This window comes from Natrix helvetica, assembly GCF_964273705.1.
Source record: "Natrix helvetica genome assembly, chromosome: 6".
In the NCBI taxonomy this organism is placed as follows: Eukaryota; Metazoa; Chordata; class Lepidosauria; order Squamata; family Natricidae; genus Natrix; species Natrix helvetica.
The window spans coordinates 5,524,679-5,543,376 of NC_138553.1; the positions used below are offsets into that span (position 1 = coordinate 5,524,679).

Genomic DNA, 18,698 nt, shown 5'->3' on the forward strand with positions numbered 1-18,698 from the left:
TACTGTTCTGGTATGGTGCTCCGGAGGGCCCCACCCGCCCGAGCTCACTGGCCCTCGGACGTCTTCTAGTCCAACCCCCTGCTCAAAGTAACAGGCCAGGAATGGCTAACGTTTTTTCCTCTCAAGTGCCGAAAGCATGCACGCGCAATCCATAATGCAATGCCCCCCCTGTGTGCCCCACCCCCTGCGCACGCACATGTGCCTTCCCGTGTTTCCCCGGACCTCTGCGCATGCACACATGACATCTCCCCCCATGCTCCCCCGTGCATGTCCGTGTGAGTTTTGGGCCTAGCAGGCCTTCCTGAAGCCTCCTGGGACCAAAAACGGGCCCCGGCATCCTGGTCAAATGGTTGTCCGGTTTATTTTTGGAAACCTCCAAAATAAATCGTATAAATGACGATTTACGTTGTTTGCTTCCTATTATGATTTGGCTGCTTCTTTAGTATCCTGTGACTATCATTAAAGTGTTGTGCCTTATGAATGTATTTTTTTTTTCTTTTTATGTACACTGAGAGCTTATGCACCAAAGGCAAATTCTTTGTGTGTCCAACCACACTTGGCCAATAAATCATTCTATTCTACCGAATTCTGTTCTATTGGAGCCACTTCCAAGGATCCAGGCCAGGCCTTTGCAAACTCTGGATGCAGGAATGACTTTTCCTGATATTCCTGTCCTCAATTTTCAATGTGCAAGGTGTTTTTAATAAGAAAAAGGACGTTTTGCATCTCCAAGGGAGTTGTCCTCCCGTCTCACCCAGGAGATGGGTTATGTTAGGGATGTAACCCTAGGCTTAGCTTGGCAATGTATATAAGCTATGATTACTTTACTGTTACTTTAAATGTTAGAGGGATGTAATTGGCTTGTTACCTCAAGCAGCTATAAGAGGGAGCCAGAATGGCTGTTAGCTCTCTGTTTTGTTAGAAGCTGGTTGGTGTATACTGAGGTATTGTGGTTTGCTACTGTTTAGCTACTTTGTGTGTTAAATTGAGAATATTGATAACTGACTGACTGAACTGTGTATGACTTGGACTGTTAACCGGACTCTGAATACTTCTATATTTCTACATAGTAAACTACTATATTTTTATACTATTCAGTGTCTCTGTATGCTGGTTTGTGCGTGTTATTCCATATTACTCTCATTACGCTTCTCTGCATACTCGCTCTCCTAACAGGGAGCTTAATTACTTAACACAGGGGTGTCCAAACTTGGCAACTTTAAGACTTGTGGACTTCAACTCCCAGAATTCCCCAGCCAGCTGCTGGCTGGGGAATTCTGGGAGTTGAAGTCCACAAGTCTTAAAGTTGCCAAATTTGGACACCCCTGACTTAACAGGTTAAAAAATGCTCCCCAGTAGTCTTTTGCTGAAGACCACGGAACTCTGATTTTTTTTTCTGGATTGATTCCAGACTGCTCCACCGAGATACTCCTACATTATGTCTTTGGACGGAGGTGTGATTGCAGAAGCCAGAGAGATGCCTCTCAAATTGCATGTGTCATGTTTGGCAATATCAGGACTTATTCCGTATCCCCCAATGAGAACATCTGGAGGTTTTCTAAAGAGGTGGAAAGGCTCTTTCCATCAAAGTTGAATTCAGAAAGAAACATCGTCAACTCATAACAACGGATTCTTCCATAACATTCTTCCTCGCCAAATTCCTCTCGTTCAGCTGAACTGTAAATTCTTGCATTTGACTTCAGACAGGGGGAGAAAAAAGGCCAGCTTTTTTGCATCTCAGTCCCTCAAATTCTCAGGATCCTAAATCACGAGTATTGATAGCAGTGTTCCAATATTTGAGGGGCTCTCCCAAAGAAGAGGGGGTCCACCTATTCTCCAAAGCACCTGAAGGCAGCACAAGAAACCATGGATTGAAACTCATCAAGGAGAGAAGCAACCTGGAACTAGGGAGGAATTGACAGTGAGAACAATTAACCAGGGGAACGACCTGCCACCAGAAGTTATGGGTGCTCCAACACTGGAGGTTTTTAAGAAGAGAGTGCACAACCATATGTCTGGAATGATATAGGGTCTCCTGCTTGAACAGGGGGTTGGACTAGAAGACCTCCAAGGTCCCTTCCAACTCTCTTATTCTGTTACATTTGTTATAATGATGTCATTTAATATGTAAACAAGATTTGCCTCAGAGTACTTCAAGTTGCGACCATAATTGAGCCCTGCAAGTGTGGCTGTTAAGTATATGAAGAGCCGCAGTGGTGCAGTGGTTAGGGTTTCCTGCCTACGCAGGGGGTTGGACTAGAAGACCTCCAAGGTCCCTTCCAACTCTACTATTGTATTGTATTGTATTGTATAGAGGGCAGTACTGCAGGCTACTTCTGCTGACTGCCGGCTGACTGCAATTTGGCCGTTCGAATCTCACCAGGCTCAAGGTTGACTCAGCCTTCCATCCTTCCGAGGTGGGTAAAATGAGGACCCAGATTGTTGGGGGCAAGAGGCTGACTTTGTAAACCGCTTAGAGAGGGCTGTAAAAGCACTGTGAAGCGGTATATAAGTCAAAGTGCTATTGCTATAGGTAGTCCTTGACTTACAACCATTCATTTAGTGACTGTTCAAAGTTACAACGGCACTGAAAAAACACAACTTACAACCGACGGCCCGACATGGGGCGGAAGATTTTGTGCCTCCAGAGGCCTTACCAGCCACCTGCGGCCACCACCCGTTAGATATCAAGGTCTTTTTTGACCACGAACGGACATCATCAAGACGGGTTAAAACTCACTTAACCAATGTCTCACTTAACAGTAATTTTGACTACTCAATTATGGCGATATGTCAAGGATGACCTGCTCTTGTGCAGATGAAACTGCATATGGAGAGATTTATTTGCTGTTTCCAAAATCTGCCAGATTGAGGTCTGCTAAATTCACAGTTTTCTTGGTTTTTGGGGAGGTTTTTTTTTTTTTTTTTTTTTTGTGAAATACGTTTTTTGGGGAGGAAAAACCTCAGTCTGGAAAAAACTATCAAAGTCTTTCTAAGAATCTCGCGAGTGTAAAAAAAAATTGAGCTGAGTTTGCACGCCAAGCAAAGCCTTTTTAGAGTATGAGGCACCTGGCGTTACAGTGTTTGCATAAGATACTGAATTTGTTGAGTGTTAACCTTGGTTAGCTTTTAATGTGGCGTTGGGTGTTGCATGCACCAAGGTCAACTGTATTTGGTTAACCTTTCTCTTGGGAAAACCCAGAAAATGGGTGAATACAATGACCAGGTTAAGCATGTTGAATGAATGCAACAGCAATTTCAAATAGCACATCTTCATACCAGGAGTGTCATTAGAATAGAATAGAATAGAATAGAATAGAATAGAACAGAACAGAACAGAACAGAACAGAACAGAACAGAACAGAACAGAACAGAACAGAATAACAGAGTTGGAAGGGACCTTGGAGGTCTTCTAGTCCAACCCCATGCTCAGGTAGGAAACCCTACACCACTTCAGACAAATGGTTATCCAACATCATCTTCAAAACTTCCACAGTTGGAGCACCCACAGCTTCTGGAGGCAAGTTGTTCCTCTGGTTAATTGTTCTAACTGTTAGGAAACTTCTCCTAAGTTCTAGGTCGCTTCTCTCCTTGATTAGTTTCCACCCATTGCTTCTTGTCCTGCCTTCAGGTGCTTTGGAGAATAGCTTGACTCCCTCTTCTTTGTGGCAACCCCTGAGATATTGGAAGACTGCTATCCTGTCTCCCCTGGTCCTTCTTTTCATAAGACTAGACATACCCAGTTCCTGCAAGCGTTCTTCGTATGTTTTAGCCTCTACGCAAGTGACTAAAGAAGACACACGGGTCATGCTTCTTACAACCATTAGTTTACCCAAAGGTGCTTTTTTTCAGGAGGCAACTGGACTTTCCGTTTGTTTTCTTCCAAAACGTTGCGCTTCTCATCCGAGAAAGGGGATCACATGATCACTGCAACCGTCATAAATGTGAGCTAATTGCCAAGCGTCCGAATTTTGATCACGTGACCATTGGGGATGCTGAAACTGTCATAAGTGTGAAAAACGATCATGTCACTTTTTCAGTGCCGTTGTAACTTTGAACAGTCACTGAATGAAGCCTCGTAAGTCGAGGACTACCTGTAATAAAACAGAAAGACGAAATGTATTTTAGTATATACAGCTGGTCCTCGGCGTATGACCACAATTGAGTCCAAACCTTCTGTTGCGAAGTTTCTGTAACTTCAGTCACTCAGTGGACTGTTGTAAGTCGAGGACTACCTGTAGCAAACTATTAGTACCATTTCATAATCTCCTGGAGGCATGGGTTGAAAGAAAGCCATGGATTTGTGAAGCTAGTTCTTAATATACCACATTTTGTGCGTGTAAGATGCACTCCTTCCCATGCATCTTATAGAGTGAATCTTGCCGAAGCCTCGCCCACCTGCCGGCCCCCACCTGCCGGCCTCTACGTTCCAGTAATTTGCCTCCTTGCAGCAATATCAGCTTCAGCATAGCCTGATTTAGCACGGGCAGCTGATTGGCGATTGGATCTGCCTCCCAGCAATTTGCCTCCTTGCAGCAAACAGCAAACAGCTTGGTCAGCTTCAACACAGTCTGATTTAGCATGAACAGCTGGTTGGCGATTGGATTGGCTTCCCGGAATACCACCTATCAGCTGTTCCAGGCTGCAGGGATCACCACAGTCCATCACTTGCCGCCTATTGCTACCTCCGTGATCCCTATTTTCGGCCTCTGTGCGTCCTGTTTTTGGCCTCCATGTGCACCATTTTCAGACCATTCTAGGCAGCGGGGATAGGTGGCAGAACGGCACATGGCACGTGCCAAAAACAGGACATGGGAGGCCGAAAATGGGGTGCACAGAGGCCAAAAATGGGGTGCACAGAGGCGCCGATAGGTGGCAACAGTGATGGGCTGCGATGGGCAGTGATGATCCCAACAGCCTGGAACAGCTGATAGGCCATATTCCGGGAAGCCGATCCAACCACCAATCAGCTGCTCGTGCTAAATCAGGCTGTGCTGAAGCTGTTTGCTGTTTGCTGCAAGGAGGCAAATTGCTGGGAGGCAGAGGCAGATTATTTTTTTCTTGTTTTCCTCCCCCAAAGCTAGGTGCGTCTTATAGTCTGGAGCATCTTATAGTCCAAAAAATATGGTAGTTGGTTCATAAATCATGGGTTTAATTCTGTTTTTGTTTCCGTTCAGGGGATCCACCACAAGCAGCTGCTTGGATTGGCCAATGTTTTCTCTACTTGCTCATAATGATCTTTGAGAAAACGGCCGTTGGTCTTGTCTTACTTATTCCCGGGTGGACGAAGGTAAGGAGAACCCGATTCACGTCTTCTATTACTCATCAACATCATAGATGTTTAAGGAGCAAATTAGTACATAGATTTAAACGCCACCTTTGAGGAAATGCATTAGGGAGAGAGATGCATATTCGGCAATATTTTGGCACAGTTAGAAGATTGACCAATCAAAATAAAGCTGGGAGGGATCTTGGAGGTCTTCTAGTCCACCCCTCTGCTCAAGCAGGTGACCCTTCACCATTTCAGACAGGTGGCTGTCCAGTCTCTTCTTAAAAACCTCCAGTGATGGAAGCACCCACAACTTCTGATGGCAAGGTGTTCCACTGGTTTATTCTTCTCACTGTTAGGAAGTTTCTCCTTAGTTCTGAGTTGCTTCTCTCCTTGATTAAGTTTCCATCCATTGCTTCTTGTCCTGCCCCTCGGGTGCTTTGGAGAATAGCTTGACTCCTTCTTCTTTGGGGCAGCCCCTGAGATGTTGGAAGGCTGCTACCATGCCACCCCTGGTCCTTCTCTTCTCTAGATTAGCCATCTCATTTACAGCTCCTGCAAAGAAAATTGTGGTTTTGTGCAATCAGGGCAGTGGTGTCAGTCGGATTAATTGTCTAACACCTGCTGCGCTGCAACACAACGCAACTGTGGCTGTTGGAGTGCTTCTAAGTGTGTAAAATGGACACAGGCCACTTTTTTCAGTAACTTCAAACAGCCACGAAGACAGTGTTTCTCAACCTTGGCGACTTTAAGTCCTGTGGACGTCAACTCCCAGAATCCCCCAGCCAGCACAGCTGGCTGGGGAATTCTGGGAGTTGAAGTCCACAGGACTTAAAGTCGCCAAGGTTGAGAAACACTGCGCTAAGATAATGATTGTAAGTTAAGGACTATCTGTAATTATAGGGGTTAGCCGTGGCTTTCCTCCACTTCATTATTTTTCTTTCAATTTCCCAAACGAATTGACCCACCCTATGATTTCCTGGTGGTCTCTTATCCAGGTATTATTCAGGCCCAGCTCTGGTGAGCCCAGACCAGATTTTCTTTCCCCGTAAAAGGACACTGACTCTTTTTCTCTCTCTCTCTCTCTCAGCTTCAGGAAATCCTCCTGGATTACATCCCTTCTCCTCAGCTGGAGCTGGTCTTGGTGATTCTGGTGGTTCCTTTTTTAGTCAATGTGAGTCAAAGATTTGAAGGAAATGATCCTTTCGTCAAGGGAGCTGAAAACCTCTTTTATCTCCTGTGGAATGGGAGAGAGAGGAGGACGAGGGATTTTCCATTCGTCATCCGAGGGTCACAAAGGACAGAAAATCTTTGCCTTGGAAAATATAACACAATTTGTACACAATTTAGAGGCAGGCGGCCATCCAAAATCAGCAGCAATTCTGCATAGTGTACCGATTAGAATGGGTGTCAAACTCAACGGCCGCGGGCCAAATGTGGCCCGCGGGGTGCTTAGATCTGGCCCACGGGACCAACCTGAAACAGCGAAGGACCGGACCGGCGGTGCCTCTGCCAGCGAAAACCAGCTTGGGAGGATCGTGCACAGCCCCCCTGAGCTCAGTTTTCACTGGCGGAGGCTGCAGGAGGCCGCCACAGCCGAAAACGGAGTCTGAGGGGCCCACATGCGGTCCCTCGAGCTCCATTTTCACTGGCAGAGTGCTAGCAAAATAAACTCCCAGCAAAAGTGAATCCTCCCAGCCCCGCGTGGGCCACCACAGATGCCCCTGACACACAGGATGTCGAGTGGTGGCCACGCCCACCTAGGTGGCTATGCCACGCCCACTTAAACAGGTCCACCTGGACACCCTCCCGCCCAGCGAGGTCAAACCCAACCCTGATGCAGCCCTCAATGAAATCGAGTTTGGATTAGAAAAATGAAGGACAGAAAACAGTCCTAGCAGCAAATATAATAGGGAAGACAATGATCTTAGCCAAGAGAGGCATTACTTTATTATTTTATTGATTTGTAGCCTGTCTTTATTAGTTTTATAAATAGTTCAAGGTGACGAACATATTTGAATCAGCTTCTTCCTCATGTTTTCCCCACAACAACAAACAGATGAAGGGGGCAGGACTGAGAGAGAAGGACTGGCCAAAAGACATCCAGATGGCTTGCAAGCCTAAGGGGAGACTAGAACTCACAGTCTCCTGGTGATTGGCCCATAGTCACCCAGCTGGCTTTCATGGCTAAAGTCGGACTAGAACTCACTGTCTCCTGGTGATTGGCCCATGGTCACTCAGCTGGCTTTTTTGGCTAAGGCAGGCCTAGAACTCTCCTCCTAGTAATTGGTTCAAAGTCACCCAGTCGGCTTTCATGCTTAAAATGGGATTAGAACTCACAGTCCCTAGCCTGGTATCTTAGCCCAAACTGGCATGGGACAGGTGGGTGAAACAAGTTGTCAGAAATTGTTTAAAACAGGGTTTCTCAATCTTGGGAACTTTAAGACATGTTTCATTTCCCAGAATTCCGCAGCCAGCAAGTGTGGACTACAGCTCCCAGAATTCCCCAGTCAGGAATGCTTGCAAGATTATGAATATGAAAGTTTGAATAAGAGAACCACAAGCTCCTATGTAAAAGTTAATGACTTTTTCCCCATCTAACGTCTGTCTGTCTGTCTGTCTGTCTGTCTGTCTGTCTGTCTGTCTGTCTATCTATCTATCTATCTATCTATCTATCTATCTATCTATCTATCTATCTATCTATCTATCTATCTATGGCTGTGTGTGTGTGTACGCCTCAACCAAACTTGCTACACAGATGACTTACCCTCTGGAAACAAATACTGTGGGGGGTAAGACACCCCTAACACCCCTCGGGGGGCTGTGTGTTCTGTTAAGATACAGCCTGTTGTGCTTTAAAATGGCTTCCACTGTACTGCCTTAAAATGGCTTCTACTGTACAGCCCTGTGGAGTTGCCACGATCATGGCTTCACAGTACTCCACAGGGGGGCTCCCTCTGGTAAGGAGGAAAATCCAACATTAGCAATTGTGGCAACGTTCATGGAAGGAGGGTTGGGATAAATAAATACCTGGGCAGCACCAGGTTATCAGCTAGTACAGTATAAAATTATGTCAGGTCAACCTGACAAATGTATTATTAAAATAACAGGAAGCCGACACCCTAGTTTGTTCTGTCAAGACACAAATTACAATAAAAACGGAAACAGAAAATGTTGGTGGAGCTTCTGTTAATCAGATGTTAAACTAGTTAGAACAAAACAAACAAAGAAATAAAACTAAGCTGCCAGAAACCATAACAGCATTATGGAAGACCAGGAACCTAACGTTACTATGGGCAGATGGCAGCTGCTCTTAGGTTATGTACAGTGTAATTTGCCGAATTACAGTGGCAAATTACAGTGTAAAGGCCAAATCTTCCTAACCCACCAGAATGAAATTGATTTAAGAGAATCAGTGATCCCAACTATTACAAGAGTCTGCAAATATCTGTAAATTATAGAGACAGATTGGGCCTATTCGTGTATATTTTTGTCTCTTTAAAAAGAGGTAATCCTCGACTTACGACCACAACTGAGGCCAAAGTTTCACTTGCTCAACAAGACAGTGGTTAAGTGAGTTTTGCCCCATTTTACGACCTTTCTTGCCACAGTTGTTAAGAGAATATTGCAGTTGTTAAGTTGGTAACACGGTTGTTAAGTAAATCCGCCTTCCCCATCGACTTTGCTCATAAGAAGGTTGCAAAAGGGGGATGATGCGACCCCCCGGACACTATAACCGTCATAAATACAAGTCAGTTGTGCCACGCGTCTGAATTTTGATCAGGGGACCTGCTGCAATGGCTGTAAGTGTGAAAAACGGTCGCAAATCACTTCTTTCAGTGCCGTTCTAACTTTGAATGGTCACTAAACGGAAAATGGTAAGACTTCAAGGACTGCCTGTAGTTTCATGTCTTGCTTCATAAAGCATAGTTGGCTGGGGAATTCTGGGAGGTGAAGTCCACAGTGTCAGTGTTCCAAGTAATAGACCCATAAAGGAAAAACTCCAAGGCAGGTAGATTCCTCAAATAATAGCTTTATTGGATATTGTTGTGGCCCGCCAGTGGCCAGTGGAGCTGGCAGCAGATTTGGACAGTGAGGAGGTTGGGGAGAAACATGGGCCAGTCCTGGAGTCTGGGGAAGGCTCTGAGGAGGGCTCTGTGTCGGAGCAAGAGAGGGGGCCAGGGCCGTCTGACAGTTATCAGCTGCCTTCGGAGTCAGACATCAGTGAGGCAGAGGAACAGCTGGAGCCTGTTCCCAGTGTGCGCATGCGCAGAGTTGCCAGACGAACGGAACAGCTAAAGAACAAGGATCGACTTGGGAGTAAGGCCACAGGTGGACGATGAATGGCCCCTCCCAGAGGAAATGAAAGAGGAGCGAAAGGGGAGTGGAGTTTGCAGGGGACTATTAGTTCGCTTCATTGATTCGTGACTCTCCGAGACTCCTCGCCAAATTTGGTAGATATCGGCCTGGCAGCTCTCCAAGCCAGAGAAGGTCTGTGACTGTAAATCCTCCCTTGAAAGACTTTGCTGGATGTGAAGGAGCAGAATTCACAGTCAATTAATAAAAGGGTTTTTTGTCGGGACCAGGAGTTTGCTTCCTGCTCTTGGGAAGCCTCGGTCAGAACAGATATATCATATTGGCGCGTATCTGGTGAAAACAGACTCTGAAGTTTCCTGCGGTTTTCACCTAATTAAAAGTAAAAAAAAATTCCCCTTCCCTAAACAAGCAGTCACATGGTCCAATCACGGGGCTGTCTGGTTGCCTGGCGACCTCACTCCTCCTTCCTCTACCCCGGTGTGAGAATGTCCTTGGTTCCCAAGAGAAAGCATTTTATTTTGGCTACAAAACCCCAGCTATCTCTAATCCCCCGATCCCGATCCCTCAGCTCCAATGTGGCAACACGGAAGCGTCCAAGATGACTTCGGTCAGGTCAGCTTCAGGCTTGACCCATCTTAAAAATGGCTAAGATTGAGACGCACTACCCCTACAAGGATTTCTTTTTTTTTTTTTTTCCTCCTTTTCCTTTGAAGGCTGTTATGTTCTGGGTTGTCGACAGCTTGACGATGAAAAAACACAAGAGGAAGGAAAAGCTGGAAGTCAGCACGACGGATTATCCTGAAGCTTTGAAAGATGACGATGTCCAGGTAAGGCAGTGTTCCTCAACCTTGGTGCCTTTAAGTCCTGTTTTGGCACAGTCAGAAGATTGACCAATCAAAATAGAGCTGGACGGGATCTTGGAGGTCTTCTAGTCCACCCCTCTGCTCAAGCAGGTGACCCTTCACCATTTCAGACAGGTGGCTGTCTAGGCTCTTCTTAAAAACCTCCAGTGATGGAAGCACCCACAACTTCTGAAGGCAAGGTGTTCTACTGGTTTATTCTTCTCACTGTTAGGAAGTTTCTCCTTAGTTCTGGGTTGCTTCTCTCCTTGATTAAGTTTCCATCCATTGCTTCTTGTCCTGCCCCTCGGGTGCTTTGGAGAATAGCTTGACTCCTTCTTCTTTGGGGCAGCCCCTGAGATGTTGGAAGGCTGCTATCATGCCACCCCTGGTCCTTCTCTTCTCTAGATTAGCCATCTCATTTACAGCTCCTGCAAAGAAAATTGTGGTTGTGTGCAATCAGGGCAGTGGTGTCAGTCGGATTAATTGTCTAACACCTGCTGTGCTGCAACACAACGCAACTGTGGCTGTTGGAGTGCTTCTAAGTGTGTAAAATGGACACAGGCCACTTTTTTCAGTAACTTCAAACAGCCACAAAGACAGTGTTTCTCAACCTTGGCGACTTTAAGTCCTGTGGACTTCAACTCCCAGAATCCCCCAGCCAGCACAGCTGGCTGGGGGATTCTGGGAGTTGAAGTCCACAGGACTTAAAGTCGCCAAGGTTGAGAAACACTGAAGTAAGGGAAGAATCAGGACTATGGGCAAGAGGGAGGAAAAAGTGGATCGGTTGCACACCGAGCTTTGAAGAGTCCCTTTGATGATTGCTCTGTGGAAGCATCTTTTCAGAGAGTCGTGGTTTTTTTTTTGTCTATTTTAGGAAGCAAACGCAGGCCTTGAGAAGTGGCTGTTTGACTTGGCCTGCAGCATGTACACAAGCTTTCCTCTTTAAAGTGGAGATAAACTGATCCCTGTTTTTAAACGAGCTGCCATCCCAGCACACTGATGAATGTTTCCACGCCAAAGCGCGGTTTTGAAGCAGGGGAGAATTTGAGGCAGGCCGATGTCGCAGTGAGCAAAGTTCGCATTCAGGGGCCAGAGGGGGGAAAAAATTCAGCGCACATTCGTTCGCTAGGCTTGGTGCAGAAAATGGGCCAATAATCCCCAGGAAAGGCCGAAGCTCAGCAAAACGCAGCTTTGTGTCTTTAGGTTCAAAGAGGGAAAATAAACTGCCTTATTTTTTCCAGCCAGGCTTTGTTGATGCACAAAAAGCATTCTGCGCTCACCATCTGGCCGTCTCCGTTTGCAGATGTGCTGTCTGTGCAAAAGGGCGAAATTTGGTCAGGAGATCAACGGGATCAACACTGTAACTGGCTCTCCCTCTGTCTGCAGCCTTCTTCTTCTTCTACTCCTCCCACTCCTCCCCTTTCTTCACCTTCTTCGTCTTCCTCTTACTTTTCCTCTCCTTCCTCTCCTCCTCCTCCTCCTCAAATGAGAATATAGAGGAGAAGAGTAGAGTAGAGAAGAGAGAATATAGAGGAGAACTAGAATAGAATATAGAGAAGAGTAGAGTAGAGAAGAGAATATAGAGGAGAACTAGAATAGAATATAGAGGAGAGGAGAGAAGAGAAGAGAATATAGAGGAGAACTAGAATAGAATATAGAGGAGAGGAGAGAAGAGAAGAGAATATAGAGGAGAACTAGAATAGAATATAGAGGAGAAGAGTAGAGAAGAGAAGAGAATATAGAGGAGAACCAGAATAGAGTATAGAGAAGAGTAGAGAAGAAGATAATATAGAGGAGAACTAGAATAGAATATAGAGAAAAGTAGAGTAGAGAAGAGAATATAGAGGAGAACTAGAAGAGAATATAGAGAAAAGTAGAGTAGAGAAGAGAATATAGAGGAGAACTAGAATAGAGTATAGAGAAGAGTAGAGAAGAAGATAATATAGAGGAGAACTAGAATAGAATATAGAGAAGAGTAAAGTGGAGAAGAGAATATAGAGGAGAACTAGAAGAGAATATAGAGGAGAAGAGTAGAGAAGAGAAGAGAATATAGAGGAGAAGAATAGGGTAAGTTAGGGTAGGACAGGACAGGATCTTGCAGGTTTTCTAATCCAGCCCCCTGCTCAAAGCAGAAGAACCTATACCATTTAAGACAAGTGACTGTCCAGTCTCTTCTTAAAAACCTCCAGTGATGGAGAGCCCATGAATGTAAGGAGGAAAACTCTTATCAGCTTTGTCTTCCCTGGTCTTCAAGCATCAGGAGGCTTTAAAAGTTCTTCTTCCTCTTTGCTGTTTGCCCCTATTTGCTCATGAATACCATATTATTCAGAGTATAGACCAAGATTTTGAAGAGGCAAATTTTTTTAAAAAAAGTTTTTGCACTCTGCAGACCTCCCAAAAACGGTCTGTTTTTCATGAAAATGTGCCTGTGTGTTGTTGTTTTTTCAAGAAAAAGGGCATGAATAGCCTTTAGGAGGCTTGTAGAATGCTTCCGGGGGGTGCCCCGCCAAATGAGCAAAAAACGGTCCATTTTTTGCAAAAATGGGCCCACTTTTTGCTCATTTCTGCCCTCCCCAGCCCCCAATAGCACTCTGGAAGCCTCCTAAAGGCTATGCATGGCCATTTTGATGAAGGGGGCAGAGTTTCAGGAGGCCAAAAATGCTGTATTCAGTGTATAAGACGCACCCAGATTTTCAGCCTCTTTTTTGAGGGAAAAAGGTGTGTTATACTCTGAAATATACGGTAGTTTTAATTGGCAAATGGTAAGAAAATATGACCCGTAAAATTAATTTTTGAATGCTTTTTCCCCCTTTCCCCAGCAGGTACTCCTTTGTTCCACTTTGGATTTTGACAGTTCCAGGAGTGACGTCGATCTCTTGGCCTCTCTTCCTCAAACCCCAAGCTTAAAAAACTGAGATTATTGAATGGCCCTTCCATAATTCCTAGCTGAACAACAACAAAGGAAAGTTCATTTTAGAGGCCACGTGGACCACGGAAACACCCTAAGGCGGTTTGCCCCTGTGGCCTTTTTTCATTTTGTAATATGGCGCTGGGTTATTCGAGGGGCTTAAAATTGTGGTTTTTGGCTTGTGTATTGTCTTGTTGATTCTAGATGAACTGTTTATTCTGGCCGGCCAGTTGGTGATAGTTTCGGATTGACTCTGCATCATAGCACTTTTTTAAAATACAAAAGAAAGAAAGAAAAAGGAAGGAAGGAGGGAAGGAAGGAAGAGAAAGAAAGAAAGAAGAAAGAAAGAAAGAAAGAAAGAAAGAAAGAAAGAAAGAAAGAAAGAAAGAAAGAAAGAAAGAAAGAAAGAAAGAAAGAAAGAAAGAAAGAATCAAATTGAATTTGCCTTGTGCAAACCTGAACAACTCACAAAAGCACAAATCACTTGTAAATAGAATCTGGTTACAAAGACTGTATTTAAAAAAAAAACTTGCTGTTTGGTCTTATTGACTCAATTTTTAAAAAACTTGTAAGAATAATAAATATTTCATATTCAAACAACTACGAAAGCTATCGCTGCGGTATGTCCTGAGCTCTGCTTTTGGAAAACAAACATTATTTTATAATAATAATAATGTTTATTATAATTATCAAGTCATCAAACAAAAATATTTTATAGCTTTATGTTATAGAATGCTCCTAGCTTGACAATACTGCCAGAGGAATTCTGTTTGAGTTCGAAATCCAGCCGTCGCAAAGTTGCTCAGAGTTAAGAAACACTTGAGTTTCATTAGTTAAGCCTTCATTTGTCAAATGGGATTTGTGATCACTTTACATAGCTCCAAGGGAAATAACAAAATCCAGATTCGTATGCTTTTTAACAAACTCTCTTTCTCTGGCTCGCTAATGAGAAAGGAAGGTAAAGGTTCCCCTCGCATATATGTGCTAGTCATTCCCGACTCTAGGGGGTGGTGCTCATCTCCGTTTCAAAGCTGAAGAGCCAGCGCTGTCCGAAGACGTCTCCGTGGTCATGTGGCCGGCATGACTAAATGACGAAGGTGCACGGAACGCTGTTATTTTCCCACCAAAGGTGGCTCCTATTTTTCTACTTGCATTTTTACGTGCTTTCGAACTGCTAGGTTGGCAGAAGCTGGGACAAGTCACGGGAGCTCACTCCGTTATGCGGCGCTAGGGATTCGAACCGCCGAACTGCCAACCATTCTGATCAACAAGTTCAGCATTTTAGCCACTGAGCCACCGCATCCCTTTATGAGAAAGGAAGAAGCAAAACTTTTTACAAAGTTATCCTTCCGCCGCAGCGTGCATTTTGGCTTTTTAGGGGGGGGGGTATTAAAATTACTGGGTTTGTGTGTTGGCCCACTTAATAGCCAAGAACTTTTTTATTGACATATGCCGTTGGTTACCTTCCTTGAACCCGCAGCTGCTCCTTCTGGGGTTCTCCAGCTCATTCTGTTGTTTTCATCTCATTACCAGTTGTTTGCTTGGCAGAGGTTTTGTTTGATCTTTGAGCTAAATTGCTTTGTGTGCTTTTTTTAAAAGAAAAAAATTTAAACAGGAAGCCTAGACATAAATTATTATTATTTTTTAAAAAAACAATACATTAACTGTGTTTGTTTTTCCAAAGAGTCAGGCAAGGGAGTGGCGGGCTTCAAATCGTTTCTTGTGTTTTTCAACAATTACTCTCTAATCTTTATGACATGGTTTCTTTGGCTGCTGTTCCATTCTGCTTTCTATTCTATTTGTGCTCCCAGCACCTCTGGAGTGGTCAAAAAAGTCAAGATGGTGGCCATGATAGAACTATTTTTGTTATATTCTGTTATAACCATTATTTTATTCTATTCCATTCTGTTCTGTTCTATTCATTACTCTTTCCTATCCTATCCTATTCCGTACCGTATCGTACTCTACTCTACCTTACCATACTCTATCCTACTCTATTCTATCTTACTCTACTCTACCTTACTCTACTACTCTATTGTATCCTACTATCCTACTCTACTCTCTATTGAATATTTGTATCTCAAGGTTGAAATGAGAGGTCCTTGGTGCTCTCTTGCAGACATTTCATTACCCTACTAGGTAACATAATCAGTGCTAGAAGCAGGGGTGAGCTGCTGCAGGTTCGCATGGGTCTGGGCTATCCTCTAGCTAAGGATCTGCCCAGTTCGGTGAACCCGCAAATCCCACCCCTGGCTGGCCCCACCCACCCTGCCCCTCCCCTCCCAGGAGTCTCCATGCAGGCCGTTTGGGATGCCAGGTAACAACAGGGCCCACCCAGAGGCTCTGAGGTGATGAAAAACGGGCTTCCTAGAAGTTCTGGAAGGCTGGAAATGGGCCTGTTTAGGGTCTCCGGAGCCTTGGAGGAGGCAGTTTTCGTCCTCCCAGAGACTCGAGGAAAGCCTCTGGAGCCCCTGCCATGGTGCAGGAGGCCGATTAAGCCACACCCACCCAGTAATCAGGCAGAGAACCCATTGCTAAAAATTTTGAAGCCCACCCCTGGCTAGAAGGGAGTGGGGTCTCCTCTCATCTGGTAATACATAATAGCATCCCATTCCTCCCCTCCCCAAATTAGGTTCAAACACCCAAAGCAGGGGATCTTCACATCACCCCAAAAGTGTTAGTGATTGTTTTGGCCTGCCAGTAGAGCTGGCAGCAGATTTCAGACAGTGAGGAGGTTGGGGAGGGACATGGGCCAGTCCTGGAGTCTGGGGAAGGCTCTGAGGAGGGCTCTGCATCGGAGGCAGAGATGGGGCCAGGGCCGTATGACAGTTATCAGCTGCCTTCGGAGTCGGAGATCAGTGGGGCAGAAGAACAGCTGGAGCCTGTTCCCAGTGTGCGCATGCACAGAGTTGCCGGACGAAGGGAACAGCTAAGGAACAAGGGTTGACTTGGGAGGAAGGCCACAGATGGATAATGAATGGCCCCTCCCAGAGGAAATAAAAGAGGAGCGAAAGGTGAGTGGAGTTTGCAGGAGGCAATTAGTTCATTCCTGCATTCTTGCCAAGTATTGCATTGTGTGAAAGATAACGATAACGGTCAGGAATTGTGGACTATCTTGAAAGACTGTGGGAGACGAAAGACTTTGCTGGAGAGGAATTCACTGTACATTAAATAAAAGGAGTTTGTCGGGATGAGGACTCAGCTTCGTGCTGCTGGGGAAGCCTAGGTCAAAACAGTAGCTTCAACTATGCACATACAGTATGTCTTTATCACCTGCAGCTTTTTTGTGAATGGCTACTATCCGTTGGAAACTATCTTTGGCTATATCTGTAATTTTGCAATTTCTGCATCCCCTGTTAATAAACACATTCCCTACTGCTCAGAAAACCCCACGAATTTCATCCGTATAAAAAGAAATCCTATTTTTATTTTTAAAATACCATCCTATTTTAAAATGTTTACCCCCTATATGAAGGCAGCTGCTTTCTGCAAACTCTTAAATTTGTGAGCATATGTGTGATATCCATCCTGCTGCGTTACAATACAACATAGGCACTTTGTAACTGAGTTTGCATAACGGACTAAGCCACAGAAGGCTAACCGAGTTTAGCGGTTTCGTGTGAATGGAAACACTTGCCTGGTAGCCACGATTCCAAGACTGCTTAGCAAATTTACAGTACAACAGTATTTACAGTACAACAGAGAAGGTATTTACATTCTTAACAGTCTCCATTGAAATTAAAACGGCTTCATTGTTTGCCATTCAATATCTGAGCATAATTTCCCATGCGCTGGGTGGGAAAGCTCTCGCTCGCACACTACACAAACAGTGCAAATACGGGGGGAAAAATGGTTGTGTGAAACGTTGACGAAGCTGTTCCATCTCTCTGCTTGTTCCCACCAAGGAGTGACTTTTCAAGACCAATGTCTTAACTAGATCATAATCATACATTAGCGTTTGCTACAGCTGCTGTGGATGATGCCCTTGGTTAACCAAACGTCAAGCAGCTGCTTGCAAATGAAGAACTACAGGTGGTCCTCGACTTACAACGGTTTGTTTAGTGACTGTTCAAAGCTACGACGGCACTGAAAAATGCGACGTATGGCCGTTTTCCATAGTTAACGACCTTTGCAAGCATTCCACAATCGTGATCACAATTCAGATGCTTGGCAACTGGTTCATATTTATGACTGATGCTGCCTCCCAGGGGGATTAATATTGATCCCCTTTTGCAGCGGTGGGTTGCAGGCGGTACGCCCCGGTACGGGCGTACCGGAACCAGCCCGGAGCACCGGATACCGTTCCGGTACGGTGCTCCGGAGGGCCCACCCACCCACTCTTTAGCAGTGTTTAAAGGCTTCTGCACTTCCGCGCAGGCGGTGGCAAGACAGGTTGTAAAATTTGTTAAAACTCATTTAACAAATGTCTCATTAACAACAGGAACGTCGAGCTCAATTCTGGCCGTAAGTCGAGGCTGAGAGAAATGCAGGTAGTCCTCAATGCACGATGATTCACTTAGGGACCGGTTTGAAGTTACAGCATGACTGAAAAAGTGACTTATGACCGTGTTTCACACTTATGACCATTGCAGCATCCCCGTGGTCACATGATCAAAAAAATCAGACCCTTGGCAACCGACTCGTATTTGTGACGGTTGCAGTGCCTCGGAGTTATGTGGTTCTCCGTTTGGGACCTTCTGACAAGCAAAATCAACGGGGGAGCTGCATTCATTTAACAACAGGGTTACTAACTTATCAATTGAAGTGATTTATTTAACAACTCTGGCAAGAAAGGTCACAAAATGAGGCAAAAACCCCTTAACCACAGAGATTTGGGCTCAATTGTGGTCGTAAGTCGAGGACTACCTGTATTTTTAAAGTGTGTCCCTTCAGCACAACGAAGCCCAATTAAAACACAGAAGTTCTCTTGAGAGCAAGAGCAAACAAGTCTCGGGGGAGAGTTTTTCCTCTCTTCAAAGTCTGTTGTCCACCAAGGTGCTAGTCCCTGTGTCAAAGGGATGGGAGGCCAAGTAGTCTTTGTAATCTCCGTCGATTAGTTTCTCGGCATTGTTTTTGGCAAACCAGCAATCCACTTCCTGCTTGCCGTTGTAGATCTTTCTCTGCTTCCACACCACGGGCACCAAACGCCCTTTCAACTTCAGGGCGTGTTGTTCTGAGTTCAAATTCCCAGATTTTATTTCCTGGCAGTGATCCGGGCTACACTTTTCTGAGAACAGCTGGGTCAACAGCTGAACGTCTTGGTGCAAGAACTGGCCTGCAAAATAAAATAAAAATAAAATGAAAGGAATTTGTGATCAAGTGTATTAATGAGACTCCAGGTAGCTCTCAACTTATGACTAAA

The 18,698-nt window shown here is 44.9% G+C and overlaps 2 protein-coding genes across 6 annotated transcripts in view; one reads left to right on the forward strand and one right to left on the reverse strand.

Annotated features, from left to right (window-relative positions):
* The window catches only part of LOC309394496 (store-operated calcium entry regulator STIMATE-like), a 37,382-nt gene extending 23,452 nt beyond the window's left edge, over positions 1-13,930 (forward strand). The window contains exons 5-8 of one of the 2 annotated variants that reach the window (XM_081957727.1): positions 5,178-5,290; positions 6,360-6,443; positions 10,300-10,413; positions 13,251-13,930. In XM_081957727.1, the coding sequence (XP_081813853.1) occupies positions 5,178-5,290; positions 6,360-6,443; positions 10,300-10,413; positions 13,251-13,343 (404 nt within the window). In that variant the 3' untranslated portion in view covers positions 13,344-13,930. Of the gene's footprint in view, positions 1-5,177; positions 5,291-6,359; positions 6,444-10,299; positions 10,414-13,247 lie in introns of both variants that reach the window. The other variant, XM_081957726.1, reaches the window with a different exon arrangement.
* A 2,651-nt stretch (positions 13,931-16,581) lies between these two features.
* ITIH5 (inter-alpha-trypsin inhibitor heavy chain 5) overlaps positions 16,582-18,698 on the reverse strand; it is a 48,937-nt gene continuing 46,820 nt past the window's right edge. For 2 of the 4 annotated variants that reach the window (XM_081958066.1, XM_081958068.1), the window contains one exon: positions 16,582-18,611. In XM_081958066.1, the coding sequence (XP_081814192.1) occupies positions 18,310-18,611 (302 nt within the window). In that variant the 3' untranslated portion in view covers positions 16,582-18,309. The remainder of the gene's footprint in view (positions 18,612-18,698) is intronic. The other 2 variants (XM_081958065.1, XM_081958067.1) reach the window with 1 other exon arrangement.